The 24,157-nt window shown below is 38.2% G+C and overlaps 3 protein-coding genes across 3 annotated transcripts; 1 reads left to right on the top strand and 2 right to left on the bottom strand.

Moving 5' to 3' along the window:
- Positions 1–924: 924 nt before the first annotated feature.
- On the top strand, positions 925–3,560 carry LOC133731731 (receptor-like protein 2). Its single transcript, XM_062159140.1, has one exon. It carries the CDS (start codon positions 931–933, stop codon positions 3,172–3,174), a length of 2,244 nt encoding a protein of 747 aa, XP_062015124.1. The 5' UTR covers positions 925–930; the 3' UTR covers positions 3,175–3,560.
- Positions 3,561–9,681: 6,121 nt separating this feature from the next.
- LOC133731734 (uncharacterized) lies at positions 9,682–11,904 on the bottom strand. Its single transcript, XM_062159142.1, has 2 exons — positions 11,289–11,904; positions 9,682–9,991 (listed from the first exon to the last, which is right to left on the bottom strand). Exons 1-2 carry the CDS (start codon positions 11,805–11,807, stop codon positions 9,944–9,946), a joined length of 567 nt encoding a protein of 188 aa, XP_062015126.1. The 5' UTR covers positions 11,808–11,904; the 3' UTR covers positions 9,682–9,943.
- A 742-nt stretch (positions 11,905–12,646) lies between these two features.
- Positions 12,647–13,758, bottom strand: LOC133731733 (non-specific lipid transfer protein GPI-anchored 6-like). The gene is made up of 3 exons (XM_062159141.1): positions 13,263–13,758; positions 13,059–13,160; positions 12,647–12,946 (listed from the first exon to the last, which is right to left on the bottom strand). The coding sequence occupies exons 1-3, from the start codon at positions 13,609–13,611 to the stop codon at positions 12,810–12,812; spliced, it is 588 nt and encodes a 195-aa protein (XP_062015125.1). The 5' UTR covers positions 13,612–13,758; the 3' UTR covers positions 12,647–12,809.
- Positions 13,759–24,157: the final 10,399 nt, after the last annotated feature.

The following is a 24,157-nucleotide window of genomic DNA, read 5'->3' on the forward strand; positions in this document are numbered from 1 at the left end:
ACGCTTCCGCACAACACTTAACTCGATCTCTAGCTCTTTTATGTTTCTTCAATATGTCGTTCTATAGTTTTACTCCAATGTAAATACAAAACCGCTGAGCAATTACAGTAATCATGATCATCTGCAGTTCTGCACTTAACAATAGTTCTTGAGAAAAGCATCCGCACTTTACCTAAAGAGGTCTAAAACTCAGAGAAGCTACATCGATCTCAGTGATCTGTTGAACAATGATAAAATCACTAACTTGAGTTTTATTTGTTATAGTTGTTAAATCCTTTCTATATTTGTAATTATTTCCAGTCATTGACTGTGTGCTTCTGTAAAGCACTCAAATGTGTATGAAAAAGGATCATGAGTTACATGTTTACCCCGGCGGCATTTTATATATGTCGCCTGATGTCAAGCAAGTATTTTATTATGTGTTGCCTAACAATTTCAGGCGGCTGGTGCTGCTTCTATTTAACTCAACAAACGTTTCTCATATATAATTAAGCCGGCGGTCCTTCTCTCCAATCTAATAGAATGTGTGTGTGTTTATATATATATATATATATATATATATATATATATATATATATAACCGGCGGTCCTTCTCTCCAATCTAATAGAATATATATATATATATATATATATATATATATATATATATATAACCGGCTGAAATTTTGCAGAGATGATCTATACATTAGTACCTAAAAACTGAACGGTCGAGATGTGGATATGCGACCGAAAAGTGACCCTAAACCCTAACCTCGCTCTGAAATTTCAAAGCGAGGCATCGCTCTAGATAGGATCTGTATATATATATATATATATATATATATATATATATATATATATATATATATATATATGAGCAATTAATCTAAATCTACCACTAAGACAATTCTAGTGCAGGCTGCAAATCATCCAATGGCTGCAAATCATCCAATGGCTCAATGCTTAAGTTTCCTTCTCATTCTAATCTTCTTCTCTACACATATTCATGCATGCAGCCAAACAGAACGCACTTCTCTCTTGGCCTTCGCCCTCACTCTCTCTTCTCCTTCCTTGAATTGGACTTCCAGTAATTGTTGTCATTGGGAAGGCATCACTTGCAACCAAGATGATTTGGTCACCCAATTGAGCTTACCCTCAAAAGGCCTCAGACACAATGAAAGTATCTCTCCCTTATCATCTCTAGAAAATCTCACACATCTCACTTACCTCAATCTCTCTCGCAATTCCCTTTACGGTTCACCAGGTCAAACCAGATTGTTCTTGTCATTGAATCATCTTGAGATTCTTGATTTGAGCTATAACCTTCTATCTGGAGAACTACCAATTTTCCCACTATCCGGGAGTATCCGGATGCTGGATTTGTCCAGCAATTCTTTCAACGGTGAGGTTCCTTCTTCTTTCTTCCAAAAAGCTTGGAATTTGACTAGTTTCAATATAAGCAATAATACCTTTAAAGGATCCATCCCATCCTCCCTTTGTTTCACTTCTTCTTCATTGATCAGAGTGTTGGATTTTTCTTTCAATAAATTCAACGGCAGAATATCTCCCGGACTAGGGCATTGTTCCAAGCTTAAGGTGTTTCGTGCTGGGAATAATAACCTCTCCGGAATACTTCCAGAAGATATGTATAATGTTACCACTCTTGAACAAATTTCATTACCTCTCAATTCACTTTACGGAGTCCTTAGTGGTCGCATTCTCAACCTCACAAACCTGGCAATCCTTGACCTCCAGTTTAATCAATTTAGCGGTGTGCTTCCTCTCCATTTTGGGAAGCTCTCCAAGTTGAAACTGTTGCTCCTTCAGATCAACAATCTAAGAGGCTCTCTGCCCCCATCTTTGATGAATTGCACAAGCCTTATAGAACTAAATTTAGGAGCCAATCACTTCGAAGGGGATTTGTCCATGTATAATTTCTCCAAACTTAGTAGGCTTCGTAAACTGGACCTGTTGAAGAATCAGTTCACAGGTACCTTCCCCACAAGCCTATACTCATGCAAGTTTCTCAAAGCAATTCGACTTGCTGCAAATGATATTGTGGGACAAATACAACCTGAAATTCTATCATTGAAATCCTTGTCCTTCCTCTCGCTCGCTCTCAATAGATTGACCAATATCACAGGGGCAATCAAGATACTCATGCATTGCAAAAGTCTCATATTCCTATCCTTAGGATCTAGTTTTGAAGAGGAGGAAGTTCCAGCTGATTTTGGCATGGCTGATTTTGATGGATTCCAAAATCTTCTATTTTTGGATTTGAGTCACAACGAGGTCACCGGTCAAATACCTATCTGGTTATTTAAGCTCAAGAAGCTGGAGGTCTTAAATCTGAATTCAAATAAATTCACAGGGCCAATTCCAAGTCTGCTATGGACTCTTCCTAGGCTCTTTTACGTAGACTTGGGATTCAACCTCATTTCTGGTGAATTTCCAAAGGAACTTTGCAGCCTGCCAATGCTGGTATCTCAAAACAACAACTTGTCCACTGATGATCTTGAATTGCCTATCTACTCCACAAAAGATGGTGGCAAGACAGGTGTACAATACAATTCTAATTTGTTGTACTATCCACGGTCAATATACCTAGGCAGCAATAGCTTAACTGGAAATATACCGATTGAGATTGGCCAATTGCAGCTTCTCCGTGCGTTGTCCCTTGAAAACAATTTCTTCACCGGCAAGATTCCAAACCAAATATCCAACCTCAAACAGTTGGCAAATTTGGATCTCTCCATGAATCATTTCTCTGGAAATATACCAGCATCATTAACAAGCCTTAATTTCTTGGCAGTATTTAATGTCTCGTTCAATAATCTGGAAGGCCAGATACCAACAGGCACTCAGTTCCAAAGCTTCAGTGAATCTGCATATGAGGGGAATCCCAACCTTTGTGGTCCTCCACTTCCAAATAAGTGCCAACCACTTCCAATTGATGGCATTGATGGAGATGATAACAACAGTAGATATGTCAACAGTGAACATCAAGTTCCATGGACTTTAGTTTCTGCTGTGCCTGGATTTGTTGTAGGATTTTGGGCAGTATGTGGTTCTTTGATATTTATCAAGACGTGGAGATATGCTTATTTCCGATTCCTCGATAATGCATATGATAGCCTCTATGTGATGATAGCTGTGGGGATCAAAAGGAGGAAGAGAAGGGTTAATGGAAGCTAGACTGAAAGTTCTTTTGCAGTATATGTATCATTTCCAGTTGTTCTATATCCACATTTTGTATTTGTATATTGTGTTTTTCTTTGCTTCAGGTAATATTTATATGTAATGTAAGGTTGGCAAAGTTGTTTGTCTCAAAATTCTCCTGCAGTACGTCTTCTTCTACGTACAAATCAAAACTAATAATATGGAATTATGTTCCATACATATTATTAAAGGTACACAGGACACTGTAGACTACACAATGCCTAAGAGGATCCAATGATATAAATGAACAGTTCAATCCCAATCTCTCAATCAATCATATTCTAAAGAAAAGCTAGTAGGTAGAGCGTAGATGATGATAATCTCTGTAGATGTGATTGCACGTATAATATATACAATCTCCGTCTAATATTATGGCCCTTGGTTCTTGTTTTGGCATTACAAATTAGTAAGCCTCGGCCATGACATATCTGCCATTCGTAAAAAAATGCTTCTCCATATGAGAAGAAAAACTCAAACCCAAGAAGTGTAAGTAGCTAAACTACTTATTTTGATGCATTAATTCCATGAATCAATCTCACACAATAACGACACAGTTATAGACTTCCTGGTCCTAACTCAAGTGTTCTTACGAATAATATTTTGCGTTACCTAGTTTATTTGCTGGGGCTGATTCCATAAATTAAGTATTAAGTATAGACCTGTCTAGATCAGTCATTGAATGGAATGGGTTGATTCAATATAAGTATGTAATAAGAAGACTTTGAATAAATCCATCTATGTGGCTGCCGGCCAATAAAGCAATACCAAGATTATATTTCAACATCTGTGTGGATTGTGGAAGTAGAACATCTTACTAAGTAGTGGCCAAAAACAGAAGAGCATTTTTTTTTTTTTTTTTGAGAAACTGTCAACTCAATTTTATTAATAATAAACAAAATAAAAATCACAACTGATAGATGTAGAAACTACATCAAAATATAAAATAGCAAAAGAAATACTAGATGCAACAAAGCATCGGAAATAAAACCTAGCAAGGATACGAAGGGATGCAATTAAGCATTTGATGAGGCACCAGACAGAGTCCGGGCGATGTAAAACGGTACCAATAGTATGGTCGACCATACTTCCACGCAAAGATATACGTCGAATAGAGGGTAACCTTCTATCAAGATGACCGCCGGTAGTATGACCGACCTTGCCTACTCCACGCAATAAAATGCGCTGAATAGAGAGCAATCTTCTACCTAAGTAATCAAAGAAGCAATTCCAACATGCAGATAAATTTAGGGCCCAACAACAGTCTCCCGGATCCCAAATGCGAATCCTAACAGCTGCAGGCTCATTCACCAGCTGCAAAGCCCCAAGAAGGAAGGCCCAGCCCAAAGTCCTTCTTGAACAATCCAACTGAACAGAGGTCCAACCAACCCTAGCACAGGCCTACCTTGAGTAGCCCAAACAAGAAAGGGCCCAGGTCCATAGTTGGGCACCCAAAATCCCTCTGGGCACCCAAACCTGCCTTATCCTCGACCCCAGTCGCTGAGCCGCCAGTCCTCGCCGGAGGACCCCCGTCCCGGCCTTGTTCGCCCGACTCAAGACGTCGCCCACAGCCCCATCAGTCATGTGGCGTTGTCCGCAGAAGACCGAAGATCTTCTACCCCAGAACCAACCCCCACTGATCGGATCTATAGCAGAGCAAACGCCGAATCCAGTCTCTGACTCCGACCATCGATCTGTCATCTTCCCATCACCAGTGATCATGATCACGCACCGACCCGCTGTACGCCGCACCACCACCGGTCTAGATCTAACCAATAAACCCACTTTCAGACGTGCTCGACTCGGTCGGAGACGGTTCACATCCGGTGTTGTTCCAACCCAACAAGGCGGCACAACCGCTGCTTCTCCCCACCAGCCACGATCAGATAGAGTCTGGGACCAGAAGGTTGTCGCCGGGAAGCAAGCTTGCTGCGACTGGTAAACATGCACGGTAGAAGCCGTGCGCAAGGGTAACGACGCCGAGAACGGTGTCGGAGATTTGCTCCATCGACGAAGGAGGAAGGTACAGAGAGGCCAAGAGCGGCGCTCTCCCAACCCTAGCAGAGCACTAGGTATTTTCATTTTTAGAAGAGCATCATAATAGCTTAATAAATTGTTAAAGAATTAACTTCACAGTTTGCGTACTGTTGCTGGTAGAATATGAAGCCGCATGCTAACAAGGATAGGCTAAGCTTTTGTTTTCTCAAGTTTTTCTTCTATGACTTGGGCAGAACTTTCCAAACGTCTTGACATTCAAGACATAAATCACCCTTTTTAAGATAAGCACAAACAAACTGAACCTCCTGCATGTTTCTCCAAGACAATGATTTGTCAGCGTGCTTAGGAGATGAGCACTCTACAGCTCTCTCCGCTTCAACCATATCATGCCAAGACAGTCTACCACACTGTCAGCACTATCTGAGGGCATCAGCAGCATGGTGGGACTTCTCTCAACATATGAAGATTACCCAAATGCTTCATATATGGCCCCTCAATTTGGTCACTGCAGAAACTTCTTCAGCCACATTTCAGACTGAATTTGAACCTCAAACACATGGAGAGAGTGAATCTCTCCACGAATCATTTGTCTATTGGTGGACCTTGCTTTCTTGGAAATTTTTAATGTCTCCTACAATAATCTGGAAGGGAAAATACCAACAAGCACTCATCTCTCTAAAGCTTAAATGTATTCAAGAGGAATCCCAAACTTTGCAGTCCTCAAAATTCTATATGACTGCCAACCATGGTATTATGCTTCCATTGTTGTTAGGTTCATGAATTTCAAGAGGTTCTTGACATTTTTGGTTCTCGACATTTGTATATTTGAAATTAAGAAAAACTGTACAAGCTATCGGCTCAACGTGACCATAACCTGTGTGTATGGTAAGGGATGACAATAAGGCTTAATTCTGTTTCTCAGGTTTGGTGATCTGCTTGGTTGGAAGACTGAAAAGTTTTTGTAGACAAAATCATCCAAGAATTTCTTCAGCAAATGTCTCTAGTGGTATGGCTTTCAGTTGACTTTATTTGTTAAGATTTTATTTTAACATCTTCAGTGAATTATCGAAGCAGATATTCTTGAATTTGTTAATGTAAAGCATTCATGAATTATGTAGTCCTTCTTCCAACCACTTTTAATGTATCGTACACTTCTGAATTTTATGTGCTTGTCTATGATGTAAATTACAAAAGATATATGTGATACTAACGCACAGTCATACATGCAGAGAAGGCTCTTAAGCAAGATTTCTCGTGTGCAACTGTGCATGCTGATATGACATGCTCAACCTGTTATTTATGCCTTAATGGCTAAGGCACAATTTCCTTGACAGTGACTAATCTCAAAGATTAATCAACTTGGATGCGAAGTAAACAGTTTCAATCATAGAAACATTGACCTTGAGCTAGGTATTATTTTAAATCAGCTGCATTGTGTGTGTGTGCGCGCGCGCGTACAAATCTGTGGACAATCTAAATCTATCATAGACCTAGTCGCACAATGATCCACTAAGAAACATGCTAGTTCAGCCAGCCAATCACCCAATGGCTCGAGGATTATGCTTCTTTCTCATTCAAACATTGTTCTCTACACAGATTCATTCATGCATCAAAAGTGACCACAGTTCTCTCTTGTCCTTCACCCTTACCCTGTCTTCACCTTCCTTAAATTGGACCTCCAGAAGCTGTTGCTATTGGGAAGGCATTACTTGTAACCAGGTTGGTAGGGTCATCCATATGCACTTGCCCTCTAAAGGCCTCAAACTCAAACAAGGTATTTTTTCCTCATTGTCACTTGGAAATATCACACATCTCAACCATGCCACCTCAATCTCTCTCGCAATTCATTGTAGGGTTTGCTACATCACTCCAGATTCTTCTTGTCTTTAAGAAATGTCAAGATTCTTGATTTGAGCAACAACCTTCTTTTCGGACAGCTACCATTTCTCTATCATCCAGTAATATCCTGAAGTTGGATTTGTCCAGCAACCACTTCCACGGTGCACTTCAATCTTCATTCTTCCTTCAAGCTAGGAAGTTGACTAGTTTCAGTGTTAGGAAAAGTTTTTTTTAGTGTTTTATATGTATTTTCAGTGTTTTTTTTTCATTGCTGAAATATGGAAAAGTTTTTTCGCTTCTCATTTTCTAGTCTTGTACATTTTTCTTTCTTAGTACTCTCTGGGTTTAAGTGAAACTAATAACAAAGGGATAGGTAAATGTTTGTTCTCTGCACTTGACTAAGGATAATAAATGATAATAATTTGGGATAGATGAGGTAGTAACTAAATTAGTAGGAATAATTTTTCACAGGGAAAGCAATTTTGGTCCATTCACCAATGGAACAACCCCAACAGTTGAAAGATTATGTGTATCTGATTTATCATATGTATATGGTATATGAAGTCAACTAATTCATGGAATAATCTTCCAAGGCATCCTGGCCAGAAGTATAACACTTATAAACCGTCACAGCCATGCTCGAAAGTAACAGCATGCATGAATCAGAAGCACATTTTAAAACCAGTATTGCGTACCTGAGGAGAAGTTTTCATGATAATGTCTTCGCGTAATTCATCACTCTCTCGTTGAAAATTTGATGGAATAGCATTGCCTGAAGAGAAGCTAGACTCTGCAAAATGAGTTGACTTTATTAGCTTCTATAGTAACTGATGAAGGCAACAAATTAAGACTCAAAAGACCACCCGTTACACAACTTATCAAGTTCAATTGATGGAAATAAATTCTGGCCTTTAGATTAACACCATACTAGTCAATTTAAGTTTCTTGCTCTGTACTGAGGTTCTACTACTGAAGTGATTTTGGTGCTTTGGTTTGATTTTATGACAATGGAAACAACAGCTTTTAATTCTTGAGTATGATATGGTAACGTCCCTAATAACGGAGGGTTTTTGTTGATTTCTTACAATTCTTTGACAAAATCATCAAGATTTTAGCAACCATTCGACATTACCACCAAGATGATAGAAGACGATATGAAATTATGAACAGCCAAAATGTGGACAATGAGTATCAAATTCCAAGGTTTGATGTTTCATAGATATGAGCACATTTCCAACTCCTAGAATATGTACAAGATAGGCTCTACGTGATGATAATAATGCATAAACAGAGAAGGCTTAGAAGATAGCTGCCATGTATTGATCTTACAACATAATGATATGACAAAATCAGGAATGCTAAATTTCTCAACCTTGGTAAACTTGACTATTATTCTGTTTTTTTTTTTTGGTCGAAACTTGACTATTATTCACTGATACCTTCCCAATGAGCCTTTACTGGAAATTCTAACATGGAAATCCTTATCCTTTCACTTAGTTTTTCAATAGATTGACCAATATCACAGGGGCAATGATAATAGTGATGCATTGCGAAAGTCTCATTTTCCTATCCTTCACATCTAGTTTTCTAAGGCAGGAAGTTCCAGCTGATCTTGGCATGGCCGATTTGGGTGGATTCCAAACTCTTTGATTTTCGCATTTGAATCGCTGTGAGCTCACCCGTCAAATGCCTGTATGGTTACCTAAGAGCAAGAAGCTAAAGGTGAATCTGAATTCCAATAAATTCCGGTGGCCAATTCCAATAAATTCAGTATTTAATTTGTTGGCTGATGTGAGGAACATGTTCGCATAAAATTCTGTCTTCATTATCTTTTCAGGCTATTCTCCAAGTAACGGAACTAAAAAAAGCATATTCTTACACCTTTCTGCTCAGGTACTTCTTTTATCTAAATATTCCCAGTAATGTGCAAAACTGCAAATTCTGGAAGCATCAGAGCCATGCTCCAAAGCAATAACATGTGTGAAGAATAAGCAAATTATGAATACATCACACATTCAATTCATCACAGCTATGCTCAAACCTAGCACCATGCATGAACTAATGAAAGCAAACAATCACAGATGCAGGAAATTAACAACAATAGGCACCTATTTGAATCTAAGAAGATAATGAGACTAATCAGTGTTACCTGAGGGAAGGAACAACTCGATCCGAAGCTTTGCTTGATCTTCTGAGTCAATCATTCTCAAGTCATCAACCTCCCATACATCGACTTCCAAAAGAATAGGTTATCAAAGATTCAAAGCTCCAATAATTTAAGCTGCATCTTGAGTCTTGACACGGCCATAAGTATACACATTTTCTTGGGTTTCAAAGCAATTATCAATCGATGAAATGGTTTTCTCACTTTCTTTATAACCTCGTTTTAAATTGCTTGCTTTGCACTGTTGTACATGTTGCTACTTAAGGGATGTTGATAGTTTGGACTTTGGAGAAACATAACAACAGCTTTTACCATACTTGACTATAATAAGGTAAGCTCCAGAAAAAGAAGGAAAACCTTTTGGCTTCGATTCACCAACTCTTCAACAACATTGTGATATTAGCAGCAATTCAACATGGAAGTACCTTTCAGAGTTTCACCTTTCAGCCTTGATAGGGCATTGATGTGTACATGCAACATGCAAATTAATATACAAGATTAAGTCCTTCATATATGATAATACTTTCGATACAAACTACACAATTGCAACCAGTAACACTAGTAATAATACCCATGTGGGAAAATAACTATGAAACATGTCCAGTAGGGTATATTACACTTGATTTTACTACAACCAAACTCAACGGCTTGTGAGTCTAGGCTTCTGAATCTAAAAGTGTCGAGTAGGACTTTGTAGGTTTCTGAGGCTCAACCACTACGAACACCGTAAGCACTTGATGGTGTCAGCTACTCAGTAAGTAGCATCTTTATCTCTTCTTCCAGTGGAGATGGAAGCTGCAAATCACAACAGAGCAGAAACAAGTTATATATCAATAGGGAGATATTCAACACGTACGCAACGCAATTTAAAGGCAATATAGAAAGCTTCAACAGAATTCTAACTAAATCTCATGTAATGCAAAAATTCGGTGTATCAGTAGAACATTCTCAATGATAGACAGTTGGACAACCAGAATTTTGGCCATCCTATACATGACTAATTGACACAAGATCATTATAGAGGGTAAGCAATGGGTTTATCTCATGGACCATGCACCAATAACCACAGGAAGACAAGCCGAAGTTACTATTTGAAGAAAATCTGAAGTTTTATTCAAAATAAGACACAGCATATACTTAAAACAAGAGAGGAGGGTGAGATTTAAGTAGTTGACCCCTGTATTTGGAACAAAGACAAAGCTGATGATGATAATGTGATGATAAATGTGCGAACTAGAGTAGGTGAAATGTCTGACATTGGGGATGAGGAGTTGAACACTATATCTATGAAAACTTCAGTAATCATAAGTTTGGAGGGTAATTGTAATAATGCATCAGTAGATAACCTACCGATACCCTTCTATTTACTACATAGTTCATACATGGAGAAGCTTCTCAAAAAGATATTCCCCAAAAGCAAGCAAAGTTTGGTCACTCATAATAATATCCTTTTTCACTTGTCAGGCTCTCCTCTTAGACAAAAACTTGGCAAGGTGAAATGTGTTTCTAATAGGTCTTTCCCGTGCGTGTGAAGACAAGATGTTCAACACCTCGTTTTCATCTTGCCAAGGTTCCCAACGGAGCAAAATCCCGCATTGATCAGCTATGCCCAACAGCTTCCTTAATATACCAACTGGCTAAGCTAGTCTATCGAAGTAAATAGAAAAAGAAAACAAGGTCAAGGAATCCATTTTAGTTTGATTCCAGAGTTTTGTACAAAATGCATGCTCTCATATTCAACGAGTTCAACCATCTTACAAAACCCACCATTACCTTAATTCTACATACAACATTGCCTAATCCCCCTCAATTCAGTCTATAAACTACATACAAAGCAAAAACTACATCCACGATATCCGAATAAGCTTCAAGCAGAACAAGCTCATTCAGGAACTGAAATAAACCTCTCATAAACATCAACATTTACATGCACAACGAAAAGTTTGATTCATTTTCGCTACTCTAACATCAACAAAACAACAATGCATAAACATATTAATCCAAAAATGCATATCAACAATCATCATCACAACAAACCCAGAAAGATAAAAGATCCAAAGCTTCAAACTTTAATCAATAAAGCAGTGACTACCTGAAGGACCCGTTTCAACGACCCGAGGCAAGAACCCGAACCCGAACCCGAAAGCCCGTCGCGGCAAGAATGAACGCTCTGGAACTGATCGACATCGAGCTTCTTGTTGATGATCCCAACGGTGAAGTAAATACTATCGGACGGCGGCAAATCGACCCTGATCTCATCGACGTCGAACCAAAAGAACAATCTTTGGACCTGAATACCCTTCAGCTCCGTGATCGCGCCGTAGCTCAGTTTTCCGGTGATGCGGGTCTCGTAGTACACCAAGTACTCGAACTGAATATAGCACGGCTTCTCCAAAACGACGACGAATCGGCCGTCGTCGGCGGACAACGTGTAGTTGGAAACCGAGGCGGGTAGGAGCCCACTGGGGAGCCCATATTTGGGTAAGAGCTCGAAGACCGAGGCGGAGGAGTCGGAGGAGAGAGAAAGAGAGGGGCTTGCGGCGGTGGAGAGGAGGAGGAGGAGGAGGAGGATTGGGATTAGACCCGGATGGGGTTTTGGAAATGGAGCCATGTTCGGGTCGGGTTGAGAGAGAGAGAGACTGAGAGATTGAGACCTTTGAGTGAGAAAGTTTGAGTCTTTGGGTTTGGGGGAGGATTGATTTGGAAATACAGGGTTTTTGTATAGAGGTGTCTTTGACTCTTGTTTTGGTATTTGACTCTTTATCTAATCTGTATTTGGGTTTGTTCTTAATGTTTGTGAAGATTTCAGGGCTGGATTTGGTTGGGGCTTTTGTGGTGAAGTCCAGGTGGGTTAAGTGTACACAATGGTGCCTGCACAAAATGGGAGGATGCTTGTGGTTTTTAGCGAGGAAGAAATGAAGTTAAAATAAACAGTTTCTTAGCGCGTAAATAACTTACGATCAGTATGGAAGACGTTTACGGTAAATTTCATTCTAAACCATAATTTCGTTTATTAATGATAAGTTGTACGTTGAATTTTATATCAAAAACAACGGATTACTAATTAAAACTAATCAGTTTCACGATAATTAATATTTCTCATTTGTTCCGGATGTCTGTTGAATGACAACTTTTCACCAACTTATGGGTGTTGTGATAATTCTAGACACTATATATAAAACGTACAACCGAGGACTTGTAATTGTCAAACCAACCAAACTTTATTAGCGCTAAGAGAACTTACCGTTTTTACGTCGTTAATTAGAATCTAACTAGCCATAAATACAGGCAAATTAACCTACCCTTTGGGGTTGGCATCCTCTTATAATTAAGAAAACATAGATCACAACAACAGGAAGATGGAAGTACTCCAATGCATGATAGCTGCTAAAATTGACCATTTCAGTTGCTAGGAATTTGTCCACTTCTTTTTTTTTATGCAATTGAACATAAAAGGACGTGGTACACTCATTAGATAATTCCAACTAATCCGATCCATACATATATCTCCCATATTATCCAATACCAAAAAAAATCCAATACAATTGGACAAATAATTAAGTGCAAATTAATGAGATACATTAAAAACTGACCAGCAGCAATCACATCTATATTAAACATAGAACACAAGGTGAGAAATATAAAAGCACATTGAGGTCACAAAAAGCATCTCTATTCCCATCAATGCTTTTCCCAGGCTCCAACCATCACTCATTTCTTGAGAAACTGTACCACTGCTTGTAGAGTTTCCTATAATAGAAAACCAATTACCAGAATAATTAGACAGCTATACAAAACAGATGCATACTGATGAACACAAACTGTATATAGATTATGGAGAGGAAGTGATTAGATTTGTTACCACTGGAAATAGGAGCACTAGTACTGTTAACAGCTTTAGTCTTCTCTGCATATCCCAAGAACATCTTACCGTCTGCCGATTTTGGATCCAAATGCAAAAGATCTGAAAATCCATGACCAACATCGAAAAAGTAGGCAAATTAGTGATTAACGTTATCCATTTATGTATGCATGCATGTAAACCAGTACATATATAATTACTTACCAACACAGCTAGTTATGTTAACTGGTACATGGCAGGCACCAGGGAGCTTCAAAGCAAGCGTAGCGTTGATGGTGAGCCCGAGTTTAGGATCGTTGTGGTCCTTAATCAGAACACAGAGGCATCTGTGGCTCTTTGCATCCACCTGTTTCAGGCCAGTGCAGCAGTCTATTGTGGGAGTTTTGGCATCTTTTTCACCACCAACATAAGGAAGACATGGAGCAAGCCCTATTAGCTGGTCTGCACATTGTGCCCTGTCTTGGTCTATGTCTGAGCTTCCAAAACCAGCTAGCATCATCACCACCACAAATATACATGAGATCCCCAGACTGAACTTCTCTGAGTTACTCATTGCAATAATAATGCAGAGAAAGAGTGATAGTGCTGGCGCTCTGGACGGGGTTAGAGGGAATGTTGATGTTATTTGTGTTGGTGCTTTTTGGTTTTTATGTATGGTTTTTCAACTTCCCTTTTTACCTTTTGGGTTTTGGGGATGAGATACTTTGAATAGAAAAGTGGTTGGATGGTGGCAATAATTAATATGCAATGTATATATGAGGCTTATTCACATGTGACTGTGTGAAGGACATGTATTTGTCCTCAAATGAAACTAGTCCTTGCGCAGAAGGCACACAAATTTTACATCTAAAACTAGTAGAGAACACGGACTGATCATTACCAGGACTATAATACCCCACCACTTCCGCAACTCTAAATGACCTGAGCTGGCATTGCAACAACTCATTCTTTTTATTGCTTTTTTGGTCAAGGAGCAACAACTCATTCACTCTCGCTCAAACAACACATAAAGGACTTTCGGAGTGAAGAGACACCGCTACGGTGACTTCAATTCTCATCTTTCGGTAAATGAGAAGAAAAAACAAACTTTACAGAATTCAGGATTAGGCTAGGACTACATGACGTTTGCATAATCAATATACTATTATATATGGACTTCTTAAACTGTCGAAGAATAAGTTGGTGATGTGGATTTCGACCACTATATATAGGCCGGATCCGGAGGAAGTATATATAGAGGATGATGGTATTCTGATGAGCATCAGGATTGTTGGTCAATTACAGAAAATACAGTCTCTAGCATATTTACTTAATTAAGAGTATAAGGCCAGTTGGGATCCTTCAGTTGGCAGAAGAGTGAGTTGCTTAATTGGATAAACAAAAGGGTGCATATATTGTTTTCTTACGTGTGTGTGTGTATAGTTTTCTTGCTGGGAATTCAGCACCAGAAAACGCAAGAAGACAATCTCGGTTTCACTCAAAAATCATTATCTTCAACTAAGTTTTGGCAACTCGTGATATGATGAGCTGGGATTAGTTTTCTGGGGAAAGCCCGTGATCATTTCGATGCATATCCGTGATTAGATAATACTTGTAAAGTTATAAGTATTAACATGAGTACAAGAAAGCAGAAGAGAGAACTTGCATTATGTTATCACTAGCTATTATTCTTTGGACTTAAGAGGCAGACAAAGTTACCTGTCACCAATAAAGATCATTTGGACTAGTTCTACTTTTAGAAATTAAATTACATGCACGTCTCTTCCCCCATGTGAGAAAGCTACCTCTACCATTTACAACTTCGTTTCCAAATGCTCATGAGTAGACATGAGTCACACGACCATGAGCCCTTTATATCTGGCTATAATAGGAGATCTATTTTGAGTAATACATTTACTGTTGTTAATTAAACATGAAAAAATTATAGTAGAACATTTCTAGATATATAATTGAGAGAACACTCAGTATTTCTAAGAGAAATATAGATCCTTTCAAAACAAAAACAAAAAAGAGAAATATAGATAGTCATATCGATCTAGAGTATATATCGATCATGTGGCTACAAAAAGTTGTGAAACTAAATGCATTTGCATATATTGCTTTTTGATGAGGTTAGAGGATTAGGTCTCCCAATCGTCCTGCATAAAGAGAAGTACATCTACTTTATCCTTCAAGACATTAAGAACAACTGAACTAGCCAACAAATGAGGAGAACACATAGCCTTACCACTCCAAACAAGAAATTGGATAATTGACAACAGCCAAGCAAACAAATAGCGAAAATAATGAAAAATTAAGAAATCCCATATAATCTTTATGCAATTAGAGTTAATAAGAAGCAAACGCTTTTGCATAAAATTAATGAGTATTGGTTGATTGACTTGATTCTAGTTCAACTGTTCAAGGGTATGCTAGCTAAATGGATCATTGGATCTTTCTTTATCAATGGGGATGCTTTAAATATGGATCAGATTAATGGGCTTAATCAAGGAATGGTGGGTAAATGGATCTATCACTGGATCCTTCTCTAGCTTAAATGAATATAAGATGATCTAGATTCTAGACTATAGTAGTGTGCTAGTAAATTGATTGACTACATTATTGTGATCATACACGTGGCTAGAAAATTGGTATCATTAATTAAATACATCAATGAGCATAATTAAATGCATACAATATTATTGTTTGATTCTAGCTAGCTAGGTCTGCTTAGCTAAATGGATGATGGGATCTTAACAATTTATTTATCATATGTGTCATCATGAGTAGTGGATGATGAGAGGAATTTGCATGTGTGTATATATTGCTGGTGACCATCAATCAAACGGTTCCAGCACATTAATTGGTTTTAGTTATAAATCACACCATTCTATTCAAGACTACTCATATAACTGTTCCCTTACCTTCTAAGAGAGCCTCTTGCAGGCTTGCAGCAGCCTCACATTAACCTTTGCTATTTTGTGAGATACATGATCAATTCTATTGATGCAAGATAGTACCAAGAATGAAAGTTACACCAGGAGTCAGAAAATTACTCCATACTCTGGTAATATAGTCAACCTATTTCTAAAAGTCACTAGACGATAGGCGGGCAGCAGGGAGGGGCCAAATGCCTAATTTCTTAGGCGGGGATTAAGTAGACACCAAGGCAGATTTATTTTAATTTAATTATAAATAAGTGTCCAATTAATACAGAAACTATAGTTACCAATAATCGATTCAAAACATGAGAAAATGTTAAGTATATATATAATGATTACTTATAAATAAAAGTTAATTTTTAAGTATTTGATCTAAAAAAATATATATTTTATTTTCTTAAACCCAGTATGTCTAGGCACTGCCTAAACTAGTCGAGACGTTGACCATCTTATAGTGCCCAGAGAAATTTTTAGAACACAAAAGTCAGGGACAGAAGTTGATATGATGTCCGAAACTAACACGAGAGAAAAATTGAATCCACAAAACATCACAAAGTAACACAAGTGGAGCCTCGACCAATTGGTCTAGCATGCTCAGCAAAAAGAGACAGTATCCAAAACGACTTGTCCGGAAAAAATCTTATGACACAAAACTCCAACCTGAAGAAATAGTACCACCGCTTAAGGAACCGCTTGCAAAAGTCTCACAACGACCGTCGCTGGGTTGGTTGGGGGAGTGCCACTGGATATACTAGAAGAGGTGCGAATGATGTACCATCAGTCGGTAAATAGATTAGAAGTAAAATTTGCCATATTGGTGCAAAACACCAAACGGAGAACAGGAGAGCAAAAGGTCTGCCTGTGATGCTTCCACCTACATACTATACGTGTACAAGAAACAAATCAAACAATGACCATTTTGATTGGGACAATTGCTAACGACCTCATGAATTCTCATGAACGTACTGTGTCAGAGTGTGACCCTCGTAATAAACTTCGAGGGCAAAATAGAAACGATCAACTTGATTTCATATATCTTCTATTACATAATTAGTTCTGTATACCTTTCGATCAGTTTGTTCATGTAAAGCTGTACACGCACGTCCATATCCAAGACGAATAAATGGAAACCTAACCGTAACACGTCCTAATAAACTGAGAACTTGCATGCCGGCCATTCAATTGTATATCAATATTGATGCAATGGTACGTTTAACTGCAAGTCCTCGATCGAGTGGGGGTTAAATATTCTCCGAGTTGCAGTATATAAGAATCCAACTGGTGGGATGCATATAGATTGATAATTTTCTGGGCCTTATGTGTAATAATTATCATGATGCGCATGGACCTCCATACCTGCAACTTAATTAATCGATGAATTTATTGTGAGACGTCTCCAGCCTCCAGGCCAACAAATTTGAGGTCTATAATGCATGCAAATCGATCGGTAGCTACGGAAGTGAGGGCATGATTCTGCAACGAGGTTCACATTTGCTTGATTAGTTGGTTTCATTAATTCATGCATGCATGTAGTGCTTTTGTTTAGTTGAATGATGGTTTGGATGGTTCGTTATGGTTTTGGTCTCTCCATCACACAAGAAATCAAACAAACTTAAAAGAGATATATATCTTCACAAAAGGTGATATGAAATATGGATGATTCTATACTTTAATGTATGAACTTTAGAAACTATCAGAATTGTGTACCAACTTTGCATTTCAACATCATTTTGATATATCAGGTTAACACCGTTAAGTTTACCATGAAGTTCTACTGTTGAAATAGATAAACAAAACTCTTCCCAACTAAGAACTAGCCCCCCCCGCTCTCTTGTATTCAGCAATTTCATTAATCAAGGTTTCAGGGCAGCCGCGCCAGCCTTTCTTTAAAAAAAAAAAACTAGCCTTCAACATGTCACAAATTCACCTAACGACCTCTTGTCTAAACGGTTACTAACAGAGCGGAATCCCTGCTGCCTTAGTGAGGAAAAATTCTGGTAAATGCAAGATATTTAAAAATGTTTGCAGGTCTTCTTAATCATACAGAAAGATTAATTTATAAGAAAGAACAAATATTTTTTGTGACAATATAATGGGCACACACTAGAATTTGTTTATTTAAACATAAATACAGACTAAAAACTCAGAGACTCACTCTCAGGTAAACAACTAAAAGTTGTTTAGTTACTCATAGCTGAGTTTACAAGTACCTACTTGGAATAGAGGCACACTCCACACTGGAGCTTACAGGAAGAGAAGAGCACACTGCTATTACTACGACTTTGGCTTTCTTACTCTTTGAGAGAAAATTATTCTGCTCAATTTTCTGATACCTTACAAACTGACTCTAAGGCTCTTTATATAGGGAGCGGAACTCAAACTGGAATTCAAAACATAAAAATGTACATGACACCTCCATTATTTTCTGCTTTTGTGAGTGCTCCGAATGATTGAGGTCGACCGACGAAAAGCATATTCCTTTAGGTGAAATGTTTTTCGCCTTCATCTTTTTTAAAAGCAAAAGTTGCTTTCGGTGCTTTCCACACCTGTTGCTTCACATGTTCTCATCTGTTTCAGAATTGTGACCAAGGACAAAAGAGTTGTTTTCCATCATAGCTTTGGTTCCATTTTCCTCTACATCTGTATCTTCATACATCTTGTAGTGGTTGTCATTTTCAATTTTTTCGACCCACTGAAAACAGGCCAAAGTGGAATCGCTTTCCTTTTTCTTAGGAGATAGAAAAAGGTTACTGCTAATAACCTCAGGATGGTCATATGCAATTACTATGATTTTCTCTCCTGCTGCCAGGAATGTATTTTCAGTATCTTCTTCGATAATCTTTTTAATGTATTCTAAAGACTTAGCCTTCATCCAGGGGATGCTAGAATTTGGTTGGCCATTATATCCTACACATGCAGGCTGGAGATATCTTCCTTGAATAATCCTCACATAATGATATGGAAAAATATAATCAACTTCACCATTTTTCTTCTGAATCCATTCTGGTGGAGTAGATCTGAACTTCAACCTAAGAATGCAGTCATTTTTTTCTAACATTCTTGACTGTGTTTACTATAATGGGTGGCAGTCCTTTGATATCATCATTTGTTTTAGTCCAAAGATTATGGACAAAACCATTTTCAACAAGCCAGAGCTTGTGTTCTTGAGCATGTTCACTCTGAACATTAACCACATATCTTCCAACATAAGGTCCAGGGACAATGAAGAGGATTGGAGAAAGACATGAGTCAGAGTTATGACTCCCAATAATATTATGAAAGTCGAACCAATCTGATTCTTTTAGTGCTAAAACAGGAACTTTAGCACTTTTAGGATCTTCAAGATATTGAATTTTTTCATTCTGGATAGCACTCTGCTGTGTATTTTCATAAACTTCTTCGAACTGTGGTCTGGCGTTTTCATGAAGTTCTTCAGGTAGGGCAAACAAGGCTGGGAACATGAGTCCACTATTACTTTCTTGAAAAGCATATAAAAGATTATCTAAAATAGCCTTTTGGTAGTATGCTAATCTCCTGCCAGTTCTAAACACAAGTTCTTCGAAGGTTTTCAATTCATAATTAAAAACATTTATAACCCCAGATGGGGTTGTTTTGTTTTTTTGGCAAAGCAACAGCCTTAAATGGTCTTGATGAGCCTTTACCGTCTGCCGTTTGAGACGGGCTAGCCAATCCTTTACCTTGGGATTGATCGGTTGCGACTAGTCCTTTTGGACGTAGCAAAAACTTTTGGAGGATTTTTTCTTTGGATTCTTCAGCATTTTCAAGTTCTTTTCTTGTTCTTCTGTTTCTGGGATTGCGACCTTCATCGCCTTCTCTTCGGTTGAACATTGTCATTTCTCTGGTTAAGGCGTCTGGAATATGGTACTTGTTTCCTACAATTAATTCGACATTATAATCATATTGGTTAAGAAATAATTGTCAATTTGCTAATCTTCCTGTATCAGCAGCTTTATCAAGTTTAAAATTTTTGAAATTTTTTACTCTACCACAATCAGTGCGTACAGTAAAGGATTTTCCTAAAAAAGATGGAGAATTTAAAATTATTTTATTGACAGCCAAGATTTCTTTTTCTCCTGTAGGATAATTTTGTTCTGCAGGGCTGAACTTGCCTCTACAAAATTTACAGATCTTTTCTATATATGTTAGTTCCAGGTGTTTTTGCCAGAACAACACCAGACTAGTAATTATCATTTGCATCAGTTTGGAGAATGATTTCATCATTTTCTTCTGGTTGTTGGAGAGGAGGGAGGTCTTTGTAGAGTATTTTTATCTGCTTCACAATTTTTTCATCATCTTCTGTGAAGTTCCATTTTCTTTTAGAACTTGTTTTAGGAGATAACATTGATGTTAATCCCGAGATTTTAGGAATGAAATCTCTTCCATAGTTGATGACTCATAAGAATCTTTCTAGACTCTTATCATCAGGAATTTTATCTGGGAATTTCTAGATTTTCTCACGGATGTGGGGTTGAAGCTTTATTACTCCATTCTTGATATTTATACCAAGAAAATCAACTTCATCTATGATAAAAAAAAGACTTTCTTTTCTCTTAGAATGATTCCATGCTGAATTATCAACTTAACAACCTCATAAAGGTGTTTCATGTGTTCTTCTCTATTTTTGGAGAAAATGAGGATGTCATCAATGTAGACGACACAGAATTCAGCAACATGTTTAAAGATGTCACCCATCTTTCTTTGGCAAATTGAAGGGGCTTGTTTTGGGCCAAATGGCATTACTAACCATTCATAATGACCTTGTGGTGTTCCAAAGACAGTGAGAGGAACACTATCTGGATGCATCTTGACTTGCCAAAAACTCGACTTTGCATCGAATTTTGAAAAAACTTTGGCTCCTTTGAGATGATTGATTAAGACTCTTGCTTGAGCTATTTGATATCCGTCTTTAACGGTCCTTTTATTGTCATCTCTATAGTCAATCACCATTCTAGCTTTTCCTCTAACATTTTCTGCATGATTTCTCATGTAGAAAGATGGAGCATGATGAGGGCTAGTAGATGGTCAAATTAATCTCTTGTTCAGGAGATCTTTTATATCTTTTCTGAATTCTTTTTTATCTTCTTCTTTGTATTGAGGAATAGCTTTGACATGACATATAGCATTCATATCATGTAGTCTTAATTCACAGACCACTGGGTCTTTTTCCTAAAATTTCTGAGGGTCGACATCTATATTTTGTTCGAGCATTTTCTTGATTTTATCAAGAGTAGGGATTTTCTGAGATTCAAGCTTATTTTGAAAATGCTTGAGGTTATGCTCATGGATGAAACTATTCGCTAGTTTCTTCTTCAGAAGAAGAAGAAGAATCTTCGATAAGCAGTTCTTTTTGTTGCTTGATTTGAAGCACAGGTTCAAATCTGGGCTTGTAGGGCTTATGACCACCACTATTTCGTTGCGATCTCTGATATTGAGTAGTAAAGTTTGGACCTACTACACTTTTTGCTTGGGTAAGCCTATCGGCCCAAAACATTCTGTCTCCTTTTCTGATTTCATAGTAAGAGTCTTGCAATAGTATATTCTGTATACTATTGCAAGTTCTTGCATATTTTCTTTCATGGTTATGTCATCTGTCTTGACTCTCAATCTCAGACAATGAGCAGCATCTTTCAAGCTTGTTGAGAAATTGGGAAAGCAGTTGAAATACGCTACTTGATTGCATAAAGATGCTTCAATAGTCTATTGTCTTGTAAGATACATAGAACTGAACAGTTTATGCCTTATCGAGCAAGGAGTTTTATGCCAACTTGGACTGCTCCAATATGCATAAATTGGTAATTTTTTGCCTTTGCTTGGGCAACTTATTGAGGAGTGATCATTAAAAGATATGTTTCTCCTATTGTGGATAGAGTTGTGAATTCTAATAATTTGAAATGATGGCTGTCCATCAATTCAAAGGTTCCTCTTTTATAGATTTGTTTGAAATCTAATTTTGGAATTGCGGAATTTTTATAGGATTCTTCTTAGGCTTTTCTAATGGTTTGAATCCATTAGCTTTCTTGGATTTTACTGGAGGCTTTTTCTTGTCCTTCAGTAAATTTTTCATAAAATCCAGCATTTCTTGCTGTTCACTAATTTTTCTGCCAACACTTGTTAGCTGTTCTTCTTCCCTTTTAGGAAGTTCTTTGATATAATCTAGTTTGTATTCCAATTTTTCTAATTGGGAGATTATATCTGGTACCTTTTCTAGATGATCTTGACAGATAATTCTTTTATTAGATTCTGATGTTTCTCATCAGAAGATTTTAATAGAGAATTCAAGTTCTCTAATATTAATTCAGACATTGTCCCCATTGGGGATTCCCTTTTGAGCTTTTTCAGCAAGCTCTGATACCAGTGATTTTCATATCTAACCGATGCTCAAATAATCAAGAGATTTTTTATCCTCTTTAAGAGTATATTTGATATCTCTAATATTTTTCTCAGCTTTATAAATTCTTTTTTGAACTATGAAGATAATATCCCAGTAATCGGGAGTTTCTCTTTTAAGCCTTGATCTATAATCTTTTAACTTCCTCAACTTTTCTCTTTCTTCAGCTAACTCTTTACTGGTTATTTTGCAAATAGCAATTAAATCTCTTCTGGAAAGAATTCAAATTATGAATAGTGAAAATTAACCGTTTACCTTCGAGTGTAGAGGATAGATTTACAGCTGCAATATGTCAAACAAATAAACATAAAGTATGGGCCCACTACGCTTTGTCAGTTTTTTTTTTTTGTAACTGGAAAGATAATGGAAAAATTACCAGCGTACACCAAAATGAAAGAGTCACTACAACAAAATCAGTCTTTTACGGCACACATTTTACGGCGCACATTTGACATGCGCCGTAAAAGACTGTCATTTACTGCACACATTTCATGTGTGCCGTCAGAATGTCTTTATTCGGGTCATTCACGGCATGCATCTTATGTGTGCCGTAAATTTAGAAATTTATTAACGGCGTGCACAATATGTATGTCGTAAATAAGTTATTTTACTAGTCTTTTACGACTTACTTTTCAAGCATGTCGTAAATGAGTTATAAAGTTTTTTTTTCTTTTTTTGGATCGAAGTATATTAAACAAAAAAGAAAAACAAGACTCTTACTATGAAATCAGAGGGATCTGCGTGTGTGTGAACTCAAAGTGCCTTGTCTGCTATAGATGTGGGGACTTATTGCTCGCAAAACGCACAACCAAACTAAACAGCATAAATAAGTAAAATCTTTACATAAAATAAAATATAGCGCAAGGCCCACAAAGTGAGCCCAAACCCAATTTCCAGTCCGGCTAGGGCCCACAGACAGTATCCAAGCCTAAGAGCCCAGATCAGCAAGGGCACTATATCCAACCCTCCCGGCCCACATTAGCAGCTGCACCACACCACCATCGCCGCCGCACGACCCCGACATCGGACCCTCACCACCATCACCACCACGCCGCCGACGAACCACCAGCGACAGATCGAAACTAGATCGAAAATCTGAATTGACAAGCCGGCCAGGACGATCGCTCTCCTCCAAACCACCACCAACCAAATATCCAAAACCACCAACCTGAAATCGCTCTGCTACTCCCAGCCCACCGCCGTGCATCCACACTTCGATCCGGCTAAGAGTCACCTCCATGCCGCTTCCTCCCACCAACCTGTCAACCCAGAAATCCGATCCTTCAATCCATTGAGCCCGACCTGCCCTCTGACCTCCGCAAGACACTGCATCAACCCTGCAGGGATCTAATTTTGATCTGATCCCATCCCCAGATACAGCTGCCTCCGTACACCGAAAGAGGCAAATAAAAACCCTCTCCGATCCCAGCCTCCGAGCCAAGGATACCCTCACGAACCGGCTATCCCGTCCGGCCGCATCCATCATGCACCGGCGCGGCCAGAGACCAGAACCAGCATCGCGACGCAGCCGGACGAGAACGAGAGAAAACAAATGACTAGGTTCCTAGGGTGTTAGCGCATGAGGCGCTGCAAACATCATATATGCGCTGCAAACTTCATATATATTCAGCTTAATTCTCTCTATGTGTGTACCGTATCTACATCAAAACTTCTGAATAAATTTCCTCATCCAACCTATCAAGCAATGCCTTTTTCAGGGCAGCACTCATCACCCTCGGAGGAGTCTTCTTACTTGGGGCATGATTTCT

The sequence above is a fragment of the Rosa rugosa genome, chromosome 2 (genome assembly GCF_958449725.1).
Source record: "Rosa rugosa chromosome 2, drRosRugo1.1, whole genome shotgun sequence".
In the NCBI taxonomy this organism is placed as follows: Eukaryota; Viridiplantae; Streptophyta; class Magnoliopsida; order Rosales; family Rosaceae; genus Rosa; species Rosa rugosa.